At 60.4% G+C, this 25,544-nt stretch overlaps 1 protein-coding gene across 1 annotated transcript; it reads left to right on the forward strand.

Annotated features, from left to right (window-relative positions):
* The first annotated feature begins 23,598 nt into the window (after positions 1-23,598).
* Positions 23,599-24,947, forward strand: MRGPRG (MAS related GPR family member G). Its single transcript, XM_043579148.1, is given in 5 exon segments — positions 23,599-23,706; positions 23,709-23,944; positions 23,947-24,146; positions 24,148-24,327; positions 24,329-24,947. Coding segments are annotated over 5 exon segments (849 nt in total). The 5' UTR covers positions 23,599-23,660; the 3' UTR covers positions 24,516-24,947.
* The last annotated feature ends 597 nt before the right edge of the window (positions 24,948-25,544 follow it).

Here is a 25,544-nt window from a genome sequence, read left to right on the forward strand (position 1 = left end):
GTCCGTCTCTCAAGGGCCAGGCTCGGTCCTTCCACAGACTTCCTTTCTGTCGCCCCTGACGCGAGGCTTGGCTCATCCGTGCCCCCCCCCACCCCCGGTTCTCTGTCCAGATGGCGCCCCTGCACGCGGGGCTTTGGAGCCAGACTGACCTCGTTCCAACTCTGGCTCTGCCCTTCGAGGCCGTGTGGACCCGGGGGTAATCACGCCGCAGCTCCGCTGCCTATACTCCGAGGGGAGGGTGCGGCGGGCAGCTGATACGCAAGATTGCTGTGAAGATGAATCAACCTTGTGAGCTCGCGGGATTTTATTTACAAGATGGGTCATTACGTACACTTTATTTCAGCCTTAACGCGTTTAACTGTGTCCATTCAGGTGCACCTGTAAAGGCTGGAGCTGACGTTCCAGGGTGTTGTTTTCTCTGTACTGGTTCCTTGCTTTAAACCCTGGCTCTCGGGGCGCCTGGGGGGCTCCGTCGGTGAAGCGGCCGACTTCGGCTCAGGTCACGATCTCGCGGTCCGTGAGTTCGAGCCCCGCGTCAGGCTCTGGGCTGACAGTTCAGAGCCTGGAGCCTGTTTCCGATTCTGTGTCTCCCTCTCTCTCTGCCCCTCCCCCGTTCACGCTCTGTTTCTCTCTGTCTCAAAAATAAATAAACGTTTAAAAAAAGATTTAAGAAAAAAAAATAATAAACCCTGGCTCTCTGCATCTTTTTTTTTCCACGGCGAGCAAATCACAGGACCGACAAAACGTTTTTGTTAACGTTGGGTTTGCGTTTGTCTGATGGGTTCTGTCCTCCTTGATGATAAGATAGCACGTGATCTCTCCTCTCGGGTATAATTTATCCATACATTTGTAACACTGTTTGATTCCTACGTGTGCTTATGCAACTATTTGCACTTGTCCGAAGCAAGGAAGATGGGCGAAAACCTTGTGTTAAAACAGGGGGCTGTCTCTTTATTCCCGAATCCCACAGTCTGTCACTGCGTATTCTGCGATGCTGAGATTTCAGGAGTGTGTGGAGGAAACCGTGGGGGACGCGACAGAGCGAGAAATGCCCCCGAGGCTGTCCCCAGAAGGTCCTCACTTTCCCATTTCCATTAACTCCTTACACTCGAGGGGATTAGTTCTTTGTCTGTTGCCGGAAGTGTGAATAACATGTGTTACCGCCTTCATTCTTCACTGGACTTTGCCTTTTGTTATTAGTTCTTATAATTTTTTCATGTTTTTTTTTTTTTTTTTTGAGAGAGAGAGAGAGACAGAGCGTGAGCAGGGCAGGGGCAGAGAGAGAGGGAGACCCAGAATCCGAAGCAGGCTCCAGGCTCCGAGCTGTCGGCACAGAGCCCGACGCGGGGCTCGAACTCACGAAATGTGAGATCATGACGTGCGCCGAAGTCGGTCACCTCACCGATTGAGCCACCCAGGTGTCCCCGTCATTACTATGATTACTGTTGCCCATACAGGGCATTTTGATATATTTGAATTTATCAGCCTTTTACTTACGGCTTGTGTGTTTTGAGTTGTATTTATGCAAGTCTGACATGCGTAAGACAATGTAGAACCTAACCTATATTTTTTCATCATGATATTTGCATGGCTTCATTGTTAAGCACTTAGGTATTTGATCCATTTGGATTTTTCGCTAGGGGATGGTGTGAGGTGTGGACCGGACCTAAACTTTTCTTCTCAGATTTGTCAAGTACTTGATCTTGTTCAGGGTACCATCCGCTTGTTAGCAGCTCCGTGGTGTAAGACCTAGTCTCGCAGCCCCCCCGAAGCGTGCCATAGGGCGTTGCTGACTCGAATCGACGCACTGTGCCTCAGGTCTCCAGGACTCGCTCACATCCTAACGAGTTTGTGCTCCCTGGCCCCCCACCCCACCCCCGTTCTGCTCTCTGTGTCTGCGAGCTCAGCTTTTTTTTTAGATTCCAAACAGAAGCGTCATCGTGTGGGTCTGTCTGGCTGATTTCACTCAGCACGATGCCCTCAAGGTCCATCCGGGTTGTCAACAATGGCAAGACTTCCCGCGTCCTCACGGCTGAAGAAGCTCCCGTTCCGCGTATGCCCCTCATCTTCCTTACGCCTTTGCCCCGCTGAGGGCCACTGAGGCTGTTTCCACGTGTTGGCCGTTGTGAACAGGGCTGCAGCGAACACGCAGTGCGTTTAGGCTCTTACTGCCCTCCGCAGCCGAAACGGCGCTCTCCGGTGGTACGTGTCACAGCGTGTTTTCTGCCGACCGTCTGGTCTACCCGGTCCCGAGACGGAAAGGGCGGTGGCGTCTACTCCGGCGGGATGGGGAGACCGTGGCACTTGCACGCCGCGGCTGCTGTGATGAACTGCCCCAAGGCGGAGGCCACGAAGTGGACCTTAAAGGCAACAGGTGCGCGTAGCTAGGAAAACGGAATACTCACAGCAAAACCAACGGACCTCTGAACGTGGCGATGTGATTCTTCCCGGGGAATGTATAAGAGACAAACAGAAGTGGCGAAGAAAAAAGTCACCCTGACCTTCGTTAAGACGGTAACGAAGGCGGAGAGATGGGGCTAACCTCCAGACAGAGCGGGAGCCGTCCCCTGGGGGAGTCCCCTCTGTCTGTCTGTCTCTCTCTCAAAACTAAGCATTAAAAAAATTTTTTTAAGTGTTTCCGAACGTTCAAGAGGAAAGTCATTCCTATTTTCTGTGTCTCTTCCGGAGAAGAGGGAGAGATGTCTCTGGGTGGCGGGCAGGGCGTCTCTTCCGGGAGACCAAGCATCCTCTTGAAGGGCTCCCGGGCTGGGAGGAACTCGGCAACTCGGGAAGGGAGGTGACTTCCACTGTGACAGCTGACTGCACTCACTTCCCCGGTAAATATGTCACACCCCCACTTCCTGGAGACAAAGCCTGGAGTAGAGTAAGTGTGAACCAGAGCCGGTCCCTTGAAGGTGGGTTACGAGCCCAGAATTCCCTCCCCGCCGCTGGTTAACAGTGTGCCGGGAGCCCAACCAGGGCGGAGGCTTTAAAACAAATAAAGCTATAAAAAATCCGGATGGGACAAACTGTTGACGATACGGTCAAGTGTACCCCGAAGAAGGAACGGATAAATCTTAAAATTATCAAGAGTTCAGCAAGTCTGACAGCCACATGAAACTCTTTTATTGCTATATCTTCCCCCGAAAGAAAGCAAATTTTTGAGAGCTCTAAATTTACAACCGCCTCAGAAACATTAAGTGCTTAGAAGGATTTCCGCCAGAAGTGTCCTATGATTGGGAAGACTGAATCCTATCGTCAAAGTACCAGTTCTCCCCAAACCGATTCTGTGTACTTCTGCACAAAACATCATGTCCCTCCTTGAGAAGCTTTTTAAAAATGTATATGGAAATGCAGATGGTCAGACCTAATTAAGGCCCTCTCAAAGAGCTCTGGGTAAAGCTCCAGAAACCCGGACAGCGTGGTTTATTCACAAGCATAGAAAACCTGGTCAATGCAGAGGACGGCCAGTGCTGAGCGGGACTCCCTCACAGAACAAGTGCGCAGAAGGGACACGCTCCGTGTACCTGGCACCAGGACTCTGGGCTTCCACAGAGCAAACCCCAACACGGCTCTCCTCTCCCCCATACACAGAACTCAGTTCCCAGAGGAACTGATTGCTACACAGCTTGTGGAGGCAATACGTGACGACATAGCTCTAACGCTGGGGAGGGAGTGGTGCCCTCCACAAGATATAACAACCCTAAGAAGACAAGAAAGGCATGCATGGATTTGAATGTTGTCAAGGGCAGGCTTCATTTCGCCCAAAGACGCAACAAATGAGCGGAAACACTAAGCTGGGTTGTTCCAGAATATACTTTTTTTGAGTCTTTTAATTTTTATTTGAGTTTTATTTCTTTAACGTTTAGTTGAGTTTTGAGGCAGAGACAGAGGTGAGCAGGGAGGGGCAGAGAGAGACGGAGACACAGAATCGGAAGCGGGCTCCAGGCGCGGCGCCGTCGGCACAGAGCCCGACGCGGGGCTCGAACCCGCGAACCGTGAGATCGCGACCCGAGCCGAAGTCAGACGCTTAACCGACTGAGCCACCCAGGCGCCCCTAGTTGTTTTTTTTTTTTAAGTAAGCTCTATACCCAACGTGGGGCTCGAACTCAACGACCCCAAGATCAAGAGTGACACGCTCTTCCTACTGCGCGAGCCAGGCACCCCAAGAATATATTTATAGTGCAAATAAGCAACAAAGGTTTTTTTGCCCCGAATCTATAAAGACTTCCCTTAAAACCGTCAGCAAAGCGTATTGGTTCCTGACAAACCGCGCTGCAGAAAGATGGGACTAGGTGGGTCTGTATTAATTGTGGCTGTCAGCACTGACTATCAAAACAGACAATAAGGGGGGCGCCTGGGTGGCGTAGTCGGTTAAGCGTCCGACTTCAGCCAGGTCACGATCTCGCGGCCCGTGAGTTCGAGCCCCGAGTCAGGCTCTGGGCTGATGGCTCGGAGCCTGGAGCCTGTTTCCGTTTCTGTGTCTCCCTCTCTCTCTGCCCCTCGCCCGTTCATGCTCTGTCTCTCTCTGTCCCAAAAAATAAATAAACGTTAAAAAAAAAAAAAAAAAGAAACAGACAATAAGGAAGGAAGACCCATCATCTTCGGAAACCAATCCAGATAGAGTATAAACGTCCGTGTCCGCGCCACGGAACGGTAGAAAACAATGACGTAAGAGGTCGTCTTCGCCTGTTCCCTGTCGGAAAACATCCTCCTTAAATACGATGCAAAAACCAAGAAGCTTCGAGAGAGGAAACACCGCGGCGGGGTGGAAAGCCAGGCCACGGGCCGTGAGAGCCACTGGGGGTAGACACAGAGGAGAGGGGACGGCCCCTGAGCATCAAGCAGGACAGCAGCGCCCCGAGGGCACAGGCAGACGGGGGAGGGGGGGTTCCCGCGGTTACATCCTCGGGGAGGCTGCCTAGGGAGCCCGGGGGCCACGGGAAAGCGCGCACGCGTCCCTGGGCACTGGGGGCACTTGTCAAGGTTGCTGGGATAAGAGAAGGCTCGTAGGGATGTGTTGTCTCACTCCTTTTCGTCCAGGTGTGGGATTTGCTGCCCCGAGGTTTTTACATTGCGGGGAAAGTGTATGCTATGAGCTCACAGCAGGTTTGTGGAGGTGAAAATGCATATTGTGAGCCTCAGGGCAGCTGCTTAGAGGGCGGAGCGTATAGATATAGCTCCCAGGACAGTGAGAGACCCACAAGTATGTCCACCTGACTTCCTGCAGTGTTTTCAGCCAATCGCCCCGGAACCAGTAGACCTCCGTAGGCAAAAAAAATTAATAAAAACTAGCCTCCACCTCATACCTTAGATTAAAAAAATAGCTCCAAATGGATCAAAGACTTTAAAGGAAAAACTGTACATCTTTCAGGAGAGAAGCAGAGGAGAAATCCGGGGGACCGAGGGCTCTGTGAGCGATTTTGGACTCAACACCAAAGCACAATCCATCCAAAGGCAAGCCGGTCAACTAGATCCCACACTTGCCCGCAAGACACGTGTCTAACAAAGGCCTTGTGCCTGGAATTCAGAACTCTCAAAACTCAACAGTTAAAAAAAAAAAAACCCTTGGGGCGCCTGGGTGGCTCAGTCGGTCGAGCGTCCGACTTCGGCTCAGGTCACGATCTCACGGTTCGTGAGTTCGAGCCCCGCGTCGGGCTCTGTGCTGACGGCTCAGACTAGCAAACCTGAGGAAAGGGCAGAGAAGAACTCACCTTGGAAAAAGTAAGAAGGGCATCAATGCACTGAAGGAAGCAGGTGGACTGATATACACCGCCCTCCCCCCGCCAAGTCCCCGAATGAGGCCAGGGCGGGGTAGACAAAAAGGAGAGGTTTCCAAAGCGGATGACAAGTTACAAACTCCCGAGACCTAAGACACCCCAGAAAATCCCCCCGTGTTTGGGAACGAAACAGCACACATCTCAACAGTACGTGTGTCCCGGAAGAAATCAACAGAGAACTTAGAAAGTATTTTGAACAGAATAGACATGAAGACAGAGAACAGTATTTGTGGGATGTCCCCGCATGAAAACAGAAATGCATAGCACCTGTTGCCTTGCAGGTAAGGAAGAAAGGTCTCAGACCCAAGAGCACAGCAGCCCCCTGAGATTTCAACCTTTTCTCCAACGGTGGCCAAGAGAAGCGAGTAGGCGTGTCCGCGCAGGATGCCCCGGGGACGCCCGCTCGTCGCTTGTTGTCAGACGCGCGTACCCTGTGCATCCGCCCCGATCCGAGCTCCTTCTGCTGAAAATCTCCCCCACGCGCAGCCCTTCTGCACGCACCGGGTGAGAGGCCTCGGGAGGGCTGGCCCTGCCCACGCCTGGACCTCGGGCTCCGGCCTCCGGCGCTGGGGGAGAATGAGTCACCGTCGCGCGAGCCCCGGTGCGGGTGGTGTCACTGCATTGGGAGCCGACGAACACACCGTCGGTGCTCACACTGGGCTCCGTAGGAAGAGAGCCAGCCGCGGGGACGGGCACGCGTGACGTGTGTGCACGGCTTAGAGGCCCTATGTGCTACCGGCCCTTCTGCAGATGCTCGGGACGCACCGTCTGACGGAGAGCAGACTTCTCTGACCCCAGGACCCCTCCTTCATCACCCACCCACCGTGTCCGGACGTTCCGTGGGCTTCTGCCCAAAGCGAGCAACGCAGAGACAGCAGACGCATTTTTTGAAAGGATGGTTCCGGGGTAAACTTCATTCGTAGATGGTTTCCAAAGAGCCTCAGGCGACTCTCCCTCGGGTTAGATGGAGGGGCGTTAAAGTCACCGTATTCACACATGTCCTGCGCCCGAGTCCCCGCCACGGCACCAAGCCGAGCATCTGGAAGAAGGGCCTCGTGTGCAGAGCCTGCCGCCTCTTCTGTTTGGAGCCGGACCCCGTACAGCCGAGCGAACGCTGAATGTGCCCTTGGAACGGCCTCTGTGGACTCCAAGAGACTTGCTTGAAATTAACGAGACAGCCGGTTGATCGACCCATGGAAACGAATGGAAGAGAGCACGATGCCTTTTACTCGCGGCCTGTAAGGGCTCAAGTGGCCGCAGCACAGAACTGAGACCGTCTGGCCCAGCAAAGCGCCGGGGACTCGGCCCGGCCTCAGGGAATCCGGCGTGAGGGTCTCAGACCCGCGGGGACGTCCACATCGTGCTCACGGCAGTTAGGACAGGAGCGCGTGGGAGCCGCTGCAAGGCCGCGCGGTTCCCTCCCGACCCGCGTTGTCTGGGGGCGCCCGGCCGGACCCCCGTCTGGAGGTGGACGCGGGATGGACGTCGGCTTCTCCCGGAGCCCCTCCTCTGCTCCGAGGCTGCCACCGGAAACGGAGTGCCCCAGAGCCGGGCAGGCTGGGGGGCGGGGGGTCACGAGATGCAGACATAGGAAGTCTCAGATAAAGGCCGGGCTCCGGATTGGCAAGTGGCCTCCACGCGGGAAGACCCAAGGGGCCCAGGGGACTTGGTCACTCCCTGGCAGGACGCCGTCCCAAGCGGAGGTGCCTCCGGCACTCCCTGACCCCAGGCGGGACTTTGGCCTCCGGGGGTCCTGGCCTCTGCGGCACCAGCTCCTCGAGAAGACGGCCCAGGTAACCGGAAAGAGGGAGCCGCCTCCTTTCATCTCACGCCTTCTTAACCCAGGGGTGCATTTTCCTGCAACGTCCAACCTCAGGATTTGTGCCGGGGGCGGGGGGGGGGGGGACTGACGAGGACAGGACGGGAGGGGTCCCTTAGAAGCGGTGTGAGTGTAGCAGGACACCCAGGGCTGACCTTGGACCTCCTTGGTTCTTCTGACTCAACAGCTTAACTCCTACGCCCACGTTTATTTCTTTTTTTGTTCAATGTTTATTTTTATTTTTGAGAGAGAGAGAGAGAGAGAGAGAGAGACAGCGTGGGGGAGGGGCAGAGAGAGAGGGAGACCCAGAATCCGAAGCAGGCGCCAGGCTCTGAGCTGTCCACACAGAGCCCCACGCAGGGCTTGAACTCATGAAACTCGAGATCGTGACCTGAGCCGAAGTCGGACGCTCAACCGACTGAGCCCCCAGGCGCCCCTGTTGGTGGTCAGATTTTAAGACTCGGTTCATTAAGGCAGACCCTGAGGTGGACGTTGGCAGTCAGGGCAGGTAGTGGGGGGGCGGAGGGGGGGTCAGACAGTCGGCAGCAGGAGGGGTGGGGGGTGTGGGGGTCAGGCAGTTGCATCACAAGCAGGGCCACTGACCCGAGGGGACTTTGTAATCCCGGCGAGATCGGGTGGGGGGAGTTTCAAACGCGGAGCCGATCTGGGGCAGGGCCCTCCAGTCCTCCTGAGACCCCAGCGGGGGCACCGTGTGTGACTGCAGCCCCCAGGGCCGCCCGTGGGGTAATTGTAGGCATACCACAGGCTTTTATCTGCTCTCGGGAGTCATTCCAGAAGCTTCAGGGATCCAGAAACAAGGTCTCTGCGGCTTGGAAAGAACCAGGAAGCTCTCAGTATTCTGAGACCGCAGGTGACTTTGTAACCGTATCAGCTTGCTGAGGCTCTGCTAACACAGTTCCACACACGGGGCTCACACTGCAGAGACTCACTGTCCCCATCCTGGAGCCCGAGGTCCAGGCGTGGGCAGGGCCGGCCTCCCGAGGCCCCTCTCCTTGCGTGTGGACGGCCGTCCTCCCGCTGTGTCCTCACGGGGCCGTCCCTCTGTGCGTGTCTGTGTCCCGATCCCCTCTCCTTCTAAGGACCCCGGTCACACGGGATCAGGGCCCACCCCGGTGACCCCGTGTTACCCCGATCACCTCTGTGAAGTCCTCATCTCTGGATATGGTCACATTCCAAAATACTGGGTGCTGGGACTTCAACATGAGTTTGGGGGACGCAGGTCGGCCCGTAGCAGCAACCTATAGGCAGATGGGGACCCTGAAGCAGGAAGCAGGCAGCTCCTCCCCCGGGTTATCGACTGCCACACCCTCAGCCTGGATCAGACCACCTGGTCCAGCCCAGATGTCGGCTTCCGGAGGAAACACTGACCCCCTCCTCAGTTTCCAGCAGGGTGGCCGGGGTCCGGGTTTTCCCGGGACCGTAGGGGCTCCCAGGATATGGGATGTTCAGAACTCCACGCAGGGAAGGACCAGACAGGCCGAGACAAATGGCCCACCCTCCCCGAGAGAGCCAACAGAGACCCCCAGTGGGCAGTCCTGAGCCGGGTGGGTCTTCCCCATCCGTGCACACTCTGGTGCACACGCGGCCCAGGGCTGTGTGTGTCTTCCTCAGGACTCCAGGAGGCCCCTTCAGGGGCCCCAGAGCTCCCCGAGAGTGACCGACGGGCGGAGGGCCCTCGGCAGGTGCCAGACCCGCGAAGGTAGCAAACCTTCGTTTCCTCGGGGTGTGCCCGGCCCTCCCTGGACCAGCTCTGCCTGGGACGTGGATTCCGCACAGGGAGGCCAAGACCGCCGTCCGCGCACGGCAAATGAGGCGGGGAGCCAGGGGGCCCTGTACCCGGAGACAGTCCTCTCCGTCCAGGTGCCGGTGGCCGCGTGCAGGGTGGTGGGCAGCAGCGTGGCCTGCCGGCTTCTCCGCCCGCACGTCCAGAGCGGCCCCCACTTCCCGCGCCTGGCTGTCGCCGACGGCCCGGGCCTGGGCAGCGCGGCTCTCGCCCGGCCGGAAGACACCCTGGCGCTACGTGTGGCGCCCCCCACCAGAGCGTGGTGCTGGACGCGCTCGCCGGCTTCTCCAACGCGGCGGGCCTCTGTCTCCTGGCGGCCGCGAGCGCTGAGAGCTCCCCGTGCACCTGCTCTCCTTCCTGGTGTCGCCGCCACCGTCCGAAGCGCACCGCGGCGGCCGCGAGCTCCCTGAGCCTGGCCCCTGGCGTCCTGGGGCTGCTGTCCATGTGGCCCTTGCGGCTCACCCGGCCGTCTACGTCCTCGCTCTGCACCTCGACAGGAGACAGCGCCCGGGGCCCCTGAAGACCCTCCTCCGGCCCCGCCGAGTGAGACAGAGGCATAAGGGGAGGGGACCCCTGCCAGCCGCAGGGTCGGCCCCGTCACAAAGCCGTGTTCTTCTGGCCAACCACACCCACATGTGCTCTCGCGGCCACCGCGTCACAGCCGCCTCCTCTCCCCGTGACCACCCCACTTCCCCAGTGCCCATGGGAAACCCCCTGGGAGCGGGACGGGAGGCGGAGCGGCGACCTGGGTCCTCCGCCCTCCCTGTGTCCAAAGTTCTGGCCCCCTCCGACCCCGCCCATCCCTCCCATCCCCCAGATGAGGGCTGACTGCCCCCAAATCTGCCTCCCCCTCAGCCTCAGTTTCCCCATCCTCGCCTCCCTGGAAACCCGGGATCACACGACCGCATCAGAAGAAAGCCGTGTCTGGCTCGGGGAACTGAAATCCAGGCCCAAGCAGGGTGTTGACCAGCTGTTCCCGCTTTCTCCAGGTTCCTTGGTTCCAAGTCCCCTGCACCCACCGCCCCAGAGCATCCCCACACTTGTCCCCTTCCCTCCACCGTGACCACTAGGCGCATGTCACCAGCCGCTCTCCCCCGTGGCCGGAATCTCAGCTGAGCCCCGTGAGCAGACTTGGGCTCTGTCTCCACCACCGACCCCCAACCGATCCCCTGTGCCCAGCACAGCCAGGCGCCCCGGCCTCCACCTGCTGCAATAGTTCGGTTGCCCAGGATGGCGACGGTGCCCTGAGCGCGGCCCCAGGTGTGCCTCCAACGTCATCCCCTTGGCCCAGAAAACACCCTCCCTGCTCAAGCCCTGCACCCCCCGCCCCCGCCCGCCCCTCATCACAGGTACAAACCGCAGTCTCTCCTTTCCCTTCTTAGAGACGCCTCTTCAGAGCCCCCGACCCCTTTTGTGCCCTTCCCTGTCACCTGTTTCCTTATGGAATGTTATGTTTTGTTTATCATGTACCACGTATTAGGGTCTGTTGGTTTCAGACCTTCCCCGCCTGGACCTGAAGCGACAGCAGGCAGGGACCATGCCCCCCCGTCCCCCCTGTTGGCCGGTGTTCCCAGCAAACAGCAAACTGCCTGCACCTGTTACGTCTCAGCACGCACGTCAGCCGGCGGAACTGGTAAGTCACGGCCCACCACGCAGGGCACATACTCCCTGAGGCACATCGACCTTGTAGCCAGGATTCCATAATCCCGTCCTGGGGGGCTCCCCCCCCCCCCGCCGCCCTACCGTGCTTTCGGTATTGGTTTATAGCCTTTTTTAAACCTGGTTAGGAAATACCACCCATACGTGAGTGACTGTTAGGTGAAACCCATACCGTTGTCTTTGTTGCCTAAATCTCAACCAGGTTTGTAAAACGTGCCGAACGTATCAGTGAGCGGTGTGCCCTCTTTCTTTCATATACACAAGTGATGCGCGTGCTAACGCTGTTCTTGAGATGTTTGGATGCAAACGATCCTCAGAGCAGCGCCTGGGTGGCTCCGTCGGTTAAGTGTCTGACTTCAGCTCAGAGCACGACCTCGTGGTTCGTGAGTTCGAGCCCCGCGTCGACAGCCCGGAGCCTGGAGCCTGCTTCGCATTCTGTGTCTCGCCCTCTCTCTCTGCCCCTGCCCTGCTCATGCTCTGTCTCTCTCTCTCTCTGAAAAATAAATAAACATTAAGATAAGTAAAGAAAAGAAAACCATCCTCGTGATGTTGTTATTCAGCTCGTACTCTTTTCTTTCCGGAACAAAGGCCCAAAACAGAGCAGGTCAGGTCAAAGCGTCCTACTGACTTACTTTCTATCACCCTAGCATGTGTCACAGATTCAGACTTACACGTCGATGGTGCCATTTGATGACCGAGTGGCAGAAACCCCGATCCAGGCTGTCGCCGTGGCTAACCCAGTCCCTCGGACCGCACAGATCTATTGTCTCGTGGTTCTGGGGGTGGCAAGTCCAAGATCGGGATGCCGGCACGCTTCCTGGTGCGGCCCCTCCTGGAATACAGGCGGCCCCTGTCTGCTGCGTCCCCTCAGCCAGCGAGGCGCCCCCACAAGGGCACTAATCCCATCACGGGGCCCCACCCCCTTGACCTCCTCCTAACCCAACCAGCTCCCAAAAGCCCCATCTCCAAACGCCACTGCACTGGGAGACGGTAAGCTGCCATAGCCAAACGCCGCGGATAGGGGGCGTATTTCCTATGGGGTGTCCAGCCTCCAGAAGCCTCCAGAAGCCCACGGTGTGGGCACGGCTGGTGTGCGGTGAAGCCGTGTCCCTGGCGGGCAGGTGCTGTGTCCCCACACGATCGTCCTTCTGCATGCGTGTCCCCGTGTCTGTTCCTCTTCCTCTGAGGACCCCAGTCACGCTGGATCAGGCCCCCCCGCCCCCAGGACTTCATTTTGCCCTAGTCACCTCCTTACAGACCCCATCCCCAAATACAGTCCCACGGGGGAGTCGGGGCTTCAGCACATCAGGCGGGGGACGTGCAGGCTGGCTGGCCTGCTCACCGTCTCTCAGCCCTGCTCTTTGCCACTGCTCAGGCGTGCACCTGCCTCCTCCTTTCCGGTCACTTCTTCTTCCACACAAAGTGGACCGGATGCTCGCCGCTCTGTCCACCGTGAGAATTTCCCCTCCTCGCTGTCTTTTGTGGGCACCCCTTGGCAGGGCTATGCTGAGCTGTTCGTGCGACGCTTGGACCATCATACCAACGTACCCGTGGACAAGACCCAGGTCTTCCTCCTCCACCGTGTGGCCCAGGGACCGCCTTCGAGTCCTTAAGAGTGAGCTAAAGTAGAGGCTTTGGTGACATGGAGGTCTGAGCCACCTGTTCCTAAAACCTCCTGGACCCACGGGACCTGCTCATGCCCCACCCCAAAGCACCGCATCGGTTGAGGACAGGTGGCTGCCTGCCCGGCTGACATCAGGACTCATGGAGTCTATCGGTCTCTAGCTCAGGGTGGGCAGCCCAGGCACATGGCCACCCGCCAGCCCGCAGTCAGGCCTGCTGCCTCTGCTGCAGCCCAGGGGCACCCCGGGAGCTGCTTTCCAGATTTTGATATACTCTCTGCCCCAGAAGGCCCGTCCCTGCCCCAGAACGCCAGGGCTCTGCCCGCAACTTCCTGCCCAGACCGGCCTGGTAGGACGGGAGGAGAAATCACCGGGACCCAGCACCGCATCCCCGGCTTCCCAGTTGCCGCGCTCCAGAGCAGCGAGGCTCGAGTGACTCCCCACCAGCCCCCGAGGGCTCCCGCTGGTCCACTCGCACGGCTTCGGCCTTTTGTTTCCAAGCGGGGCCGCCCTGGGGTTGTGATCTTCAGTGCTCGTGAGGCTGAGTGCTTTTTCCCACGCACGACCGTGGGTTTCCCTTCCTGCGGACGCCGTGAATACCTTGGCCCGTTTTCCCACCGAGCGTCGTCTTCTTTACGGGGGTATCAGCCTTTGTTCACGGTACTCGTGGTAAGTCTCTCCTCTCAGTCTGCAGCCTGACTTGCTTTTTATTGGTGGCTTTTAACACACAGCAGTGTGGATATCTAGTAGGGTGGATTTTGTCAGTCCTTTCCTATATTTTGCCTTTTTTTTTTCTTTTGCAATTTGCGTGAGGCCACCCGGGACACTTCCTCTATCTCCTTCTAAAAACGTTCAAGGTTTTTTTAGCCTTATTTATTTATTTTGAGGGAGAGAGGGAGCAGGGGAGGGGCAGAGAGAGAGGGAGAGAGAATCCCAAGCAGGCTCCCTACTGTCCGTGCAGAGCCCCGTGTGGGGCTTGAACTCCCGGACCGTGAGATCCTGACCTGAGCCGAAATTCAGAGTCGGGGGCTTAACCAACGGAGCCAGCCAGGCGCCTCTGAAAACATTAAAGTTTTGCCCTTCGCCTTCAGGTCTCCACGGAGCGCGTGTGCAGTAAGGTGTCGCTCAAGGCCACTTCTCCCAAACGGACAACCAAGAGCTCCGCCATCGTTCGCCGGAGCGCCGCCCCTCGGCCCACTGGCCGGCCGGCCTACCTACCGCATCTCGTTTCTTTAGGTGACGGTCTGCCCCTCAGCCTCCCTGAGGTCTTCTCTGTTCCTGCTGCCACCACGAGTCTCGTAGGATCGACGGGTCCTAGATCTGCAGGTCACGATGAGGTACCCACTGGACTCCTGTCTCTTGTGGCAGCCAGATGTGGACGGGGACGTGAATAACGCTGTCACTCATGCCTGGAAGACACCCCAGAACCCCCCCCCCCATAACTCCCACTGCCCCACGGAGGCAACAGACTGCGGTCCACTCACGGACGAGAGGGGACGACACTTAAGGCCAGTCTCCAGTCCCCGTATAACAAATGCTCCTTCAAATGGCCCCAAGCGACCGACCCATCTCGTTATGGACGGATTCCCTTGTTTAGGAGAACGGAGCACAGGAAGGACGGGTGGCCTCTGATTCACCGAGCGCCGGGCCTGCTGCAGCCGGAAAGACTCGGGCGCTCCCACGCCGAAGCCACCACGACACGAGGGAGCCCAGCGAGCGGAGACGCCCCAGCTCGAGGCTGCGTCACCTGGAGGCCTCTCCGCTCACTGGCTGGCGCCGTGGCTGGGCTCGGCTCGGCGGGGACAGTCGGCCAGCACGCCTCCACGTGGCTCTGCCTTCCTCGCCGCGTGGAAGCCTCAGGAGAGTCGGACTTCGCGCCCGGGGGCTCAGCAGGTGTCCCAGCGAACACGGAGGAGGCGTCCTGGCCCCTCTGGACCGCGCTCAGAAGTCACAGGGTGTCGGGCTCCGTCGGCCAAGGCCGCCTAGCTTGGGGGATGGAGGTGTATACCCCACCTCGGGCTAGCAGAGCCACCGCCAACGCTTGGCGACACGTTTAAAGCCACCGCGCCTCCGCGTACGCCCTTTGTCCGGTGGGCGAGGAGTAGAATGAGACCAAAACGGGGCACCCCGCACCTCGAGTCTGTCCCTTAATCCGCCAAGAGAATGGAGCAAAGGAGCCAGACTTTCCGGGAAAGACCTTCCCCTTGCGGTCGGTCAGATCCGATCCGGCCAAGAGCCTCCGTCTTGTGACGCAGCGACCACAAAAGGGGAAGTCGCCAGCCTCCTGTTCCTCTGCAGGTGGAGTCACATCCAGGGGCCACGAGGCCACGCTAGGACGGACAGACGTGAAGGCGTGGGCAGAAAACAGTCACAAGCGAGTGGGGGTTACAGCAGCTGACAGGCAAGAGAGAGTCTCCGAGATTGTTCTCTGGAGAAGGGCAGAGTCCAGGCCTTTCCGGGCCAGCGAACGGACCGGGGGACACCGTGCTCCCCGGGCCTGCGGAGGGCCGCTTACACACACGAAGCGTCGAGGAGAAACGGTGACTCTGGTCGGGTGGCAGAACTGATACTGTGGCCGGCCCGTGCCAGGCGGGAGGGATGCTCGAAGCTGGGGCTATCTTCTGCCAGCGCGGGGCCAGAGAAAGGGCCTCCAGTCCTCGATGAAGGGGTCAAGGACGCGGCCCACACCCGCTCCTCCTGTCTTCGGGCCCTACATCACGACCGGCCTGCCCACTGGGGACACCCGAGCTGGGACCAAGTTCCTGCCAGCCACACGAAACGTGATTTGACGTTCTAGGCCGGCTGCGGTCCATCCCGACTCACCGTAGCCTCTCCCCAAGGCAGCGGCCCGGGCCACGCTTTTGGAAGCTTCGGGGGCTCCCAAAGTTGCTGGCAAGGCAGTGAGGGTGTCAGTGTCTGGGTTTTGGCCCCACCTCTGAGGAGCGAGTTACCTGGGAGCCCGGGCCTCTCGGGGCCCAGACCCAGTGCCCTGTGCTACGGACGCTTGCTCTTCCGCATTTATCTCTGAGGGGCAATAAAACAAAATTTGCTTCTTAAAGCAGGATGGGTTTTTCCCGGCTTTACGGCCAGCCAGTGGCCAAATCCTATAAATTAGGGGGCACCGGGCTGACTGCTCCCCAACCACTCGTGTTGACAATTTCCAAACCCGCAGAAGAATTACAAGACGAGTGTAAAAAAGCACCTGAACATCTTTTTCTAGATTCACTTACTGTTAACGTTTTGCCCTCGCTCTCTGTCTCTCTCTCTCTCTCAATGCTTTGAGAGTAAGGTGCCCACATCTCGACACCTGACAAATCTATTATTTTATTCTTTTAATGTTTTTTTATTTATTTTTGAGACAGAGAGAGACAGAGCACTAGTGGGGGTGGGGGGGACAAAGAGAGAGAGAGGGAGACACAGAATCCGAAGCAGGCTCCAGGCTCTGAGCTGTCAGCACAGAGCCCGACCTGGGGCTCGAACCCACAAACTGTGAGATCATGACCTAAGCTGAAGTCAGATGCTCAACCGACTGAGCCCCCCAGGCGCCCCGACACCTGACAGAGATCTAAACACTGCAGCACGTGCCCCCCAAGTCTGTCCCCCAGCCACGGCCACGGGACTGCCACACTCAGGGAACCTGACCCAGATGCGGGGTTCTGACCCAGGCGGCATTTCTCCGATTGTCCCCAAATGTCCCCTTCGCAGCTGTTGTCTTTTGTTGTCACGGCCCCTCAGCACCCCTCCATCTGTAACGCCTCGGCCACCGTCTCTTTGTCATTACGCGGGCCCCCCTGGAAGAGCCAGGCCCGGTGTTGGGGGGTGTTTCCTGAAAATCGCTCCGTGTGCTTTCGGTGACGCCCAGCTCCAAGAGGAGAGTCACCTAGTTCTCAAGACCAGATTTTGCACAATACCCGGGCTGCCCTGTGTTCTTCCCACTCTCTTTCCATGTGTCTCTCTCCTCTTGCCAATGTTGAAAACATCCAAATTGCCCACAAACGTTGCGACAGGCCCAGACCGACAGTTCCTCAAAGCTAAAACTCATTCCTGTGAGAACGGACTGGCATAACTAACCCAAATAGCCCAAGTCCCCTAAGAAGATCTCCAGAGACGACTCCCCGAATGGCAGCTTGCGAGCTTGACGTGCTGGCCACAGCGACCATCTGTAGACCCTGACGAGGAGCCTTACACGTGCGTGGTCGGTCAGGCCAGCTGAACACCACTGGCGCGGGGGATTGAGAACCGGACGGCCGACTGCTGTCCTGTGGCCCTTTCCCCAGCCTCTCGAACTTCGCCCCGTGTTTGTGCCGTTCGGTCCTCCGCCCAAACCCGAGGGGCTCCACGTGCCTGTGCGAGCGTGTGCACCTGTGCGTGTGTGTGTGCGCTTGTGAGCGTGCACCTGTGTGTGTACCTTGTGTGTGCACCTATACATATGTGGGCGCTTGTGCGTGTGCTCCCGCGCGTGCGTGTGCACCTGTCTGCGTGCCCCTGTGCGTGTGCCTGCAGCTCCCCACCTCCGGCACCTGGACGGTGTGAGTCCTCTGTCAAGTGGAGAGCTGCAAGGCGGGCAGAGTTGAAACGTGACATTAGCAGAAAGCAAGGCAGTTCGAGAAAGAGAAAATACCCCAAGAATGGCCAGAGGAGTCTACACCAGCGGTCACACACAATTCCCGGATGGTACGCTGAGGAGAGCACTGGCTCAGTGGACAAAGAGTTTCATTCCTGATCCCGCCCCTGACCTTTGACAGGCTAATTGACTTTCTGGGGCCTCCCTTTACCCATCTGCAACGTGGGGTCACAGAAATCCCTAGCTCACGGAGTGATTAAGACCATGCATTCATCATTACAAACCACTCAGGACAGTGTCCCTCACTGTCCTGGGGGATGAATCTCCAGCGACCCTAGCACAGTAAAGACACGGTGATGGGGCATAAGGGAGCCATTGTCCCCACCTGGTACTTAGCGGCCCTGGGGGACCATTTGTGCCGGGAAGCCTGGGGTCTAATCCCCCCACTGAACTCTGGGCTGGCCTTCCGACCAACGTAACCCAATGGAGTGGCATTCGGGACATCCGGGATGAAGTCACGAGAAGCGTTGCGGCTTCCCCTGGGTCTCTCGAACCATTGCCAGGTACCGGAGCCGTCACTCGGCTGGGAGGGGCCCTGCCGCAGGCGCTGCAGGTAGGAGCTCCCGCCAACGGCCTGGCCAGGCTCCCAGACCGTCCGCACCAGCACGAGAGCAAACCATCCTGGACACGCAGCCCCGGGAGCCTTCAGGCTCCAACCCAGCGGACCGTCTGTCTGCCATCGCGAGATTGGGAGCCGTCCAGCTGGCCCGGCCAACTCGCAGACCAGAAGAGAGGGTGGGGTCTAAGGTTTGGGATGCTTTGTGACATAGGGACACATGGTGACACATTTCCCAGCTGGTTCTAGAGAGACATTGTGGAGGGCACACGGCAGACCCTGGCAGGTGTGCCCCGAGAGCTGGCCTCTAGCAGCCAACAGAGGGAGCCGCTTCACCCTGTGGGTGCGACCGAGGGCGGGAGGTGTCCCCGAGAGCGGCCCATGGATGCCATGCTTCCCAGGCGGGTGAACTCCCCGCCATTGATTCCACAGTTTCGGAACCGTTGTTAACAGGGCAGACTGTACTCCTGCCCATGAGCGATGTGTCGACGGGTGGCCCCACCAAAAGATGTTCGTTCCCCTTCCGGAACCTGTGAATGTGCCTGCCGATCCCAGAAAATCGCAGCGAAATGGCTTGAACCATGATCACCAGGCAATACGGCGAGAAATTAAGAACGAAATAAGAACAGGGGAGGGTCCTCCTCAGGAGCATTTTTGAACTCCATTAAACAACTCTTGAACGAAAAGGAAAGGCCCAAATTCCAAGTGTCCAAACCACGATCACGAAAGCACTTTGTGTGAGAATCTACGAAATGCCCTTAAAGCCGCGGAAACAGGAAAATCTGTACTTTTTCATATTCGTATCAGTAAAACTGTGAACGAAAGAATTAAAATTCTCAATGGAAAGAGAAAATAGAACGACAAAGGACGACAAAGGCAATAACAAAGCAATCACGAAGCAACGAAGGAAAGTACCAGAAAACGAAAAGCAGAAAAGCGGTGTGCAGGGCCCCCTGGCGCCCCTGTGGGACACCCCACCCCCCCAGGGTCAGGTCAGTCCCACCCAGCTCTCCGCACCAAACACGCACCAAACACAGCGGGACAGGCTCAGGCGCCTCTCTGGAAGGGGCGGGACCTCGCCCTCCCTCCCTGCACCCCTCCCCAGCCTGCGGGCTGAATTCCCAGTCCTTCTGGCCCAGCTAACTCTGACACCTCCCCCTGCCCTGGGGCACTGACCTCTGGGTCCAGGGCCCACGTTGACTTTGGCCTCGAACTCCAGAAGGCTCTGGGTAAGGGATGGGCTGCCCCTCCAGCTGGAGCTGCTGGCCAAGCAGGGGGCTGGGCTTCCAGGCTCCCCCAGGTGAGGGCAGCCTTGTCACCTCCCTGCCCCGTGGCCCCATCTCCTCCAACCTCAGGCAAAGCCAGACCACAGCCAGTGTCCTGACACAGGCCGGGAGGGGGGACAGCTCAGGGCTCGAGGAGGCCAGGCCCCAGGAGCCTCTGGAGCCGTTCTGGCCGGGGCGGTGCTCCCACGAACAGGCACATCCCTGGGCTGGCAGCCAGTGGTTCCCGGGAAGGGTGTGGGGGCCTGTGGGGAGGGCTGCTGGCGCCCAGGACGGACGCCATCCAGGGCTTGTTCTCGGGGCTCCGTGGGCCGCGGGGGCCTCTGTGCAGTCGTCCTGCCCCCCACCCGCTCCGTGGGCTCAAGACGGCAGGCTGGGCCCGGTTCTTGTAGTGAAGGGATATTTCTAGAGAAAAAGCCTAATTTTTTCCGACTTTTCCTACAGCCGTTAGAGCTACAGTAAAAGTAGAAAAGCCACCCCGTCCGGTCCTCGTGTTGGGCGCAGATCAAACGCGTGACACACAGGACAGCACGTAAACCACCGAGGACAGCTGCGGCTTCGGGAGACAGAGAGCCCACACCAGGGTCCACACTGCAGCCAGCACGGCCGAGTGCTGGCCCAGGGGTCTGGTTTCCGGGCCTGGGGGGTTCCCAGCCCAGTGGGCTGCCCCCTCCCGCCCCGGGAGCCTGAGCCGGACCCGGGTCCACCATTCCTCCTCTGCATCTCCCTGCGTTTTACGCGTTTCTGAAGCTCTGGCTTCCGGGGCCTTGCTGACCTGCAGGGACTGTCCCCTTCCCGCCACCGCGCCCACTGCTCCGGCCTAGCCAATGCTGAGAGATACTGACCCACTGCTGGCACTTTTCAAGGGCAAACCAGCCCATGCAGAGCCCACACCCCACCCCCCACCGCCAGACTGGGCTCTCACACTCCAGGGCCACCGTCTCCTGCCCTGTGTCAGACCGAAGGGACAGCCCCTCTGCCCCGGAGCCCCTGAGTCATTCCAGCTGCCCGTCTTTAGCCGGCCTGCGCTGCCTTGACTCGTCTAGCTAACGCCAAGGTAAAGACCTTGCCCCCACATCCCCCTCCCTCTGCCTCCTGACCAGCCAGGTGCTTCTGGCTGTGCTCCCAGCGGCCCGCCCCTCCTGACAGTCGTCCCCTGTTGTGTGGGCCTCACCATTCTGGAGAATCAGGCCCACGTTAGCACGCACCCTCACCACCGAGCCCTTCCGCAGACCCGCCGGTGGGTGCGGTGCTGGGATGCCCCCATCACCCCGCTCCGTCCCCATCTTGCCATCTGCCCCTGGGGGGCCTGGGCAACCTCCTGTCCCCATCATGTGACTAAGGCCTCGCCCGCACCTACAGGCTTGGAAACGGAGGGACAGCGAGGCTCGCCGGCCTGCCTGCGGCCTCGGAGCTGGGCTGGGCTGGCGCCGTGTGAACCTGTCCCCTGCAGACATCACAGATGATGTCATGCCCCCCACTCACCCAGCGGAGCCCCTGGAGTGGCGCACTCAGGTTGGACAACCGAAAGAGATGCTCAGGAAAGATGAGTCTAAACAAACAGCACTCGCTGTTTCTGGTTTCGGCCGGACTCCGCGGGTCTGAGAAACCGAAGGCTTCCAGAACCGAGCACCCTGTGCGCACAGACACCGACAGCCCGGCCTCCCCACCGCCCCGCCGCCCCGGGAGGTCCACACCCCTCCGCCGAGCTATCCGCGATTCCCGGGCCTCAGGGTGGCCATCGGCGGGGTAGGCGGACCGTGGGAGTACGTGAGATGCCCCGTGGGCAGCACGTGTCGCACAGCAGCATCCTGTCTCTGTCCCGGGGCAGCCACAACAGAGGACCACAGACGGCCACTCACAAAGGACTCTGGTCTCACGGTCCGGAGGCCACAGGTCTGACTGAATCAGGGTGTCGAGGGGCCGCGCTCCCTCTGAGGCTCCAGGGAGGGTCCTTCCTGCCTCCTCCAGCTTCTGGGGCTCCAGGCATCCCTGGGCTTGTGGCTGTGACCCTCCAGCCTCTGCCTCCGGGGTCACGTGGCCCCTCCTTTCCCTGTGCCTCTCTTCCAAGGGCAGAAATGCTGGGGGCTGGGGGCTGGGGGCTGGGGGCTGGGGGCTGGGAAGCCGGTGGCCCAGCTGGGGCTCTCGGGCTGTAGGACACTGGCTCCCCCGCAGGTCACCTGTGTCACGGAGATGAGCTTGAAGCCCTTCGAGAAACACTAGGACGCACGGCATCTTCGCGACATAATTTCTGACACAGAGCCAGGAGCTCTGGGAGTCTCCAGCAATTATAGACCACGGGCCGTGGAGAAGGAAATTCCTGGTCAGGAACGTTCCAGGCTGTGGGGCTCTGCAGGACGAAACTTGGAAAAGCACTTTAGCCCCAGAGAATCTGCTGATGACTAGGGCCCCAGGGACTGTGGTTGGCAGGTAGATGAGAAGGGGGGAGCGGTCCTTGGGAGAGGGGGACCCACCGACCTCTGCGGACCACCCACGGCAACACCTGCCCATCATGGGATCCAGCCCCAAGCCAGGCCCTGAGAGGTGTGTGAACAGTCAGTCCAAGAGGGGGGCAACTGAGGCACGAGGGTGTTAGCTCCTTCTTTCAAGGCCACACAGGAAGGGCGGGCCCACGCCCACGGCTCCTGCCTCACACGTGTCTCTGCAACAAACCAAAGGACTCCCGGAGCAGGCACAGCGTCAGTGGAACCACCCAGAAGGTGTGGCCCAGCCCAGGCTGGGCATGGGGTCCCTGTCTGCTGCTCCCTCCCCTCCCTGCACCAGGCGGTGTGGGGGAGGGGGGACAGTCGCTCGCAGGATGGGCTGAGGAGGAGGGCGAGGGCCAGCCCACAGTGGGGACATCTCTGTCTGAGCTCGTGCCTGTGACTGGGGAGGACACTCCTCCCGCTTCTAAGGAACTGGCCCGGACGCCCTCGGTCCGGCCAGCAGCCGGGCCCCAGAGGACCCGAGAGGATTCAGGGCCCAGGTGAGGAGACACTTCCCGAGGACGTCGGGGGGGCAGGCGCTGGGGCACGGGGATGGGGAAGCAGACCCTCTCTTATTTAAGAGCTGGCGCTCTGGGTCCCCGTTTGGGTGCCCAGGCAGGTGTCCCCGCTCTGAGAGCCAGGACCGAGGCCCCTCCTCCCCAGCTCCTTCCAGGCAGCGCCCCTGCCCTCCGGGCACGGCCTGGCCTCCCCGAGCGGCAGTCTGGTCAGCCCCCTCGGTGTCCCTTGGGGACACGGCAGCCCAGAAAGGAGAGGATCAACACAGTCACCCCACAACACCAAAGGCCAACCCAGTCCGCTGGGCCTGAGGACGAGCCGCCGGGTGTCTGGACGTGGGTCAAGGCTCAAGGGGACAAAGTCGAGATCCCCCAGGGGACAAGGACAACCACAGAGAAGGGTGCTGGCAAGGATGCTTGGGTGCTGGGCGGTGGGGGGGCACAGAGCCGGCGGAGGAAGGGGTGCCGAGAGGGGAGCAGGGGTCCAGCCCGGCAACGGTGTCCGCGGGGCATTAGGTGGGCTCTGTGTCCCTGTGTACCTCTGTGTGTGTGTGTCTCTCTCTGTCTCCGTCTCTCCATCTGTCCCTGTCTCTCTCCTCCCCCACCCCTCTCCCCCTTAACCTGGAGCCAGCGTCTTGGTGGCCCCTCAGCCGCGGCTCTGGGCTGAGAACAAGGACCACTGTGGGTCTGGGGGAGGGGCGCAGGAAAGGGAGCAGCTTCTAGAGATCCTGGGCTGCCTCAGTTGACTTCCCTGTGCCACGTTCTCCCTCTCCTCCAGACCGTCCCCAGCAGGATGGGGGCCTGGGCTGGGACAGGACTCTCGGCCTCTGCTGCCCTGAAAGCAGCTGGCGGCAAACGTTGGCTTCTCCCCAGGGCCTGTCACCAAGGCCCCCACCCCGGCTTTGAGGGTTCAGAGCAGCACTCGGCCCCCACCTACCCTGCAGCAGGAGCCCCAGGGCTCGACCTCTGCCCTCCCTCGACGGCCCGCCCAGCTGTCCCCACAACAGCGGCTTCCTCCCCCTCCCCCTCAGCCGGTGCAGGCAGGACAGCGTCCCCGGGGCCATCGATGGACAACACCCCTCAGACTTAGCAGGCGTGTGGTCCCGCAGTGGGATGCCCGGCGCAGGGTGCCTGACAGAGGGAGGACGGCCCGCCATGTGTGGGCCACACGGGTGTCCCCGTGCCTGCAGAGACCTGCCCCGCCCATTGCTGACCTCTGCCACCACGAAGAGCCCCGCACGTCTTTCGCGCATTCAGCCGAGCCATCTAGCCGGGAGGAGGGCAGCCCCCCGCCCCCACCAGCCACCATCACCTCCGTGCCCCGTGCCTGGCACATCTCACTACCGAGTCTCCTGCTGAGGCCAGAAGGGCTGGACATCCCCCGGGGGCCAGGCGGGTGGCCCCCCGGGCTGGGGCTGTCCTCCCGGGATGACCCCTGCCTCCTGGGGCGGTGCCCCTGGCCTCCCTCGGGGCGATGCCAGCACCAGTGTCTGTGCCTCCTTCCAGGGCCGGATGTTCGGGCTCTGGAGAACCTCCAACAGCGTGCTTCTCGACCTCACCTGGCCGTCGGCCTCGGAGGGCTGGTGGGGAGCGGGCTTGTCCTCTGACACCTCGGCTTCCGCGTCGGGAAGGGCCCCCTCTCCGTCTACGTCCTCCGCCCGGCCGCCGCGGACAGCCTGTTCCTCTGCTGCCAGCTGGGCTTCTCCGCCGTCCAGGCCGCCCTGGGCTCCGGGGACAACCTGCCCTTTGCGGGCTTCTCCGTGGGGCTGGGGCTGCTGGCGGCCTCGGCACCGAGTGCAGCTGCCTGTCCCGCGTCTTCCCCACCTGCTGCCCCGGCTGCCGGCCCAGACACACCTCGGGCCTCGTCTGCGGCCTCGTCTGGGCCCTGAGCCCGCCGGCCATGCTGCGGCCCGCCAACGCCTGCGGCCCGCACCAGACCCTGACCTGCGTGCGGTACCACGCGGCCAGCGTCGCGCGGCTGCTGTCCCCGGCCTGCGCGGGGGAGCCCGGCGCCCTTCCTCTGGGTGAACTGCCGCTCCCAGCGTCCGCGGCCCAAGCTGTGGGGCATTGCTCCCGGCTCCGGGCTCCTGCTCCTCTTTTGCGGCCTCCCGCTGGTCTTCTGGAGCCTGTGGCCCCTCCTCAACCTCCTGCGGCCCCTGTTCGGCCCGCTGGCCACCCTCCCGCGACGCCAAGCCCTTCATCTGCTTCACCGCAGGCCAGCAGCCGGGCAAACGCCAGCCGCTGTGGGTGGTTCTGCAGAGGTCCCTGAGGGAGGAGACCGCACGGAGGCCAGGGGCCAGTCTCTGCCTCAATATAGGGCCTCAATATAGGGGCGGCCCCAGCCCTGGCCAGACCCTTCCCGGGTGACCACCCCCCCACACCCCAGCTCCCCGGTCGGGGACCCAAGGGCTGAGGACAGAGTGAGGGCCATGGTCCTGACCCCTGTTGCCCAGCAGGGCCTGTAGAGCCCCGGGGGTGGGGCAGGAGGGAGGGACAAGGATCCGCAGGGCCCCCCTCCAGCTCGGGTCCCCACCGCACACCCGCAGCAGCGCTGAGGTCGGGCGCCCCCCACCCTGCACGGCCCGGGAGGGGGGCTGGAGGGACAGGAGCCCAGGTGCTGGCTGTGCCGGGCTGTCCGCCACTACGACGGTGCTGCCGCTTCTTCCTCCGCGGGAAGGTCGTGGAACCCGGCCTCACCCCAGCCCCCCACCCGCCGACGACCGCCCCGTCCTGCCCCGTCCCGCCCCGTCCGGTCCCGTCCCGTCCCGTCCTCCGGGCAGTTCCCCATCGGCCGCCAGATGGCGCTGCGTCCTCAACAAGCGCGCCCCGGGCGGGCTCCACGCGGGGTGGCCGCGGCTGGGCCGCCTGCCCTCCCTGCCCCACCGCTGGCTGCCTGGAGGGTGTTCTGGCCCCCAGCCCCCATCCTCACCGGGATTCTGGCTCATCCCCCACCCGTTGCCCCAGCCCTGCCCGCCCCCTGCAGACCCTTCCCTGCCCGGTTTGCCCTGGGCCTTTCCTCCTGAAAAAATGGGAGGGACAGGGACAGGCCGGGAGAGACAGGGAAGGACAAGGAAGAGAGACAAGGGAGAGACCTCGAGAGGGGAGAGAGGGGAAGGAAGGGGGGGAGGAGGAGGGAGGGCAGGGAAGGGGGAAGGACAAGGGAGAGACAGGGAGGGGCGAGGAGGGAGGGAAATGAAGCCAGCCTTTGTAGCTTTCAAAGTGCAAATCGCTTTAAGTGTTTTCTGAACAATTTAAAAAAAAAAGAAAAGAAAAAAGATAGTCTGTGGTCATTGTCAAAACGTTCAAGCCCTGCAGAAAATACTGCAAAGATAAATCACCAAGTGTTTGGACCCAGGGGAGGCATGTTGGGTGCGAACGCTTTAGCTGTGTTTCTGG

The sequence above is a fragment of the Prionailurus bengalensis genome, chromosome D1 (assembly GCF_016509475.1).
Source record: "Prionailurus bengalensis isolate Pbe53 chromosome D1, Fcat_Pben_1.1_paternal_pri, whole genome shotgun sequence".
Classification (NCBI taxonomy): domain Eukaryota; kingdom Metazoa; phylum Chordata; class Mammalia; order Carnivora; family Felidae; genus Prionailurus; species Prionailurus bengalensis.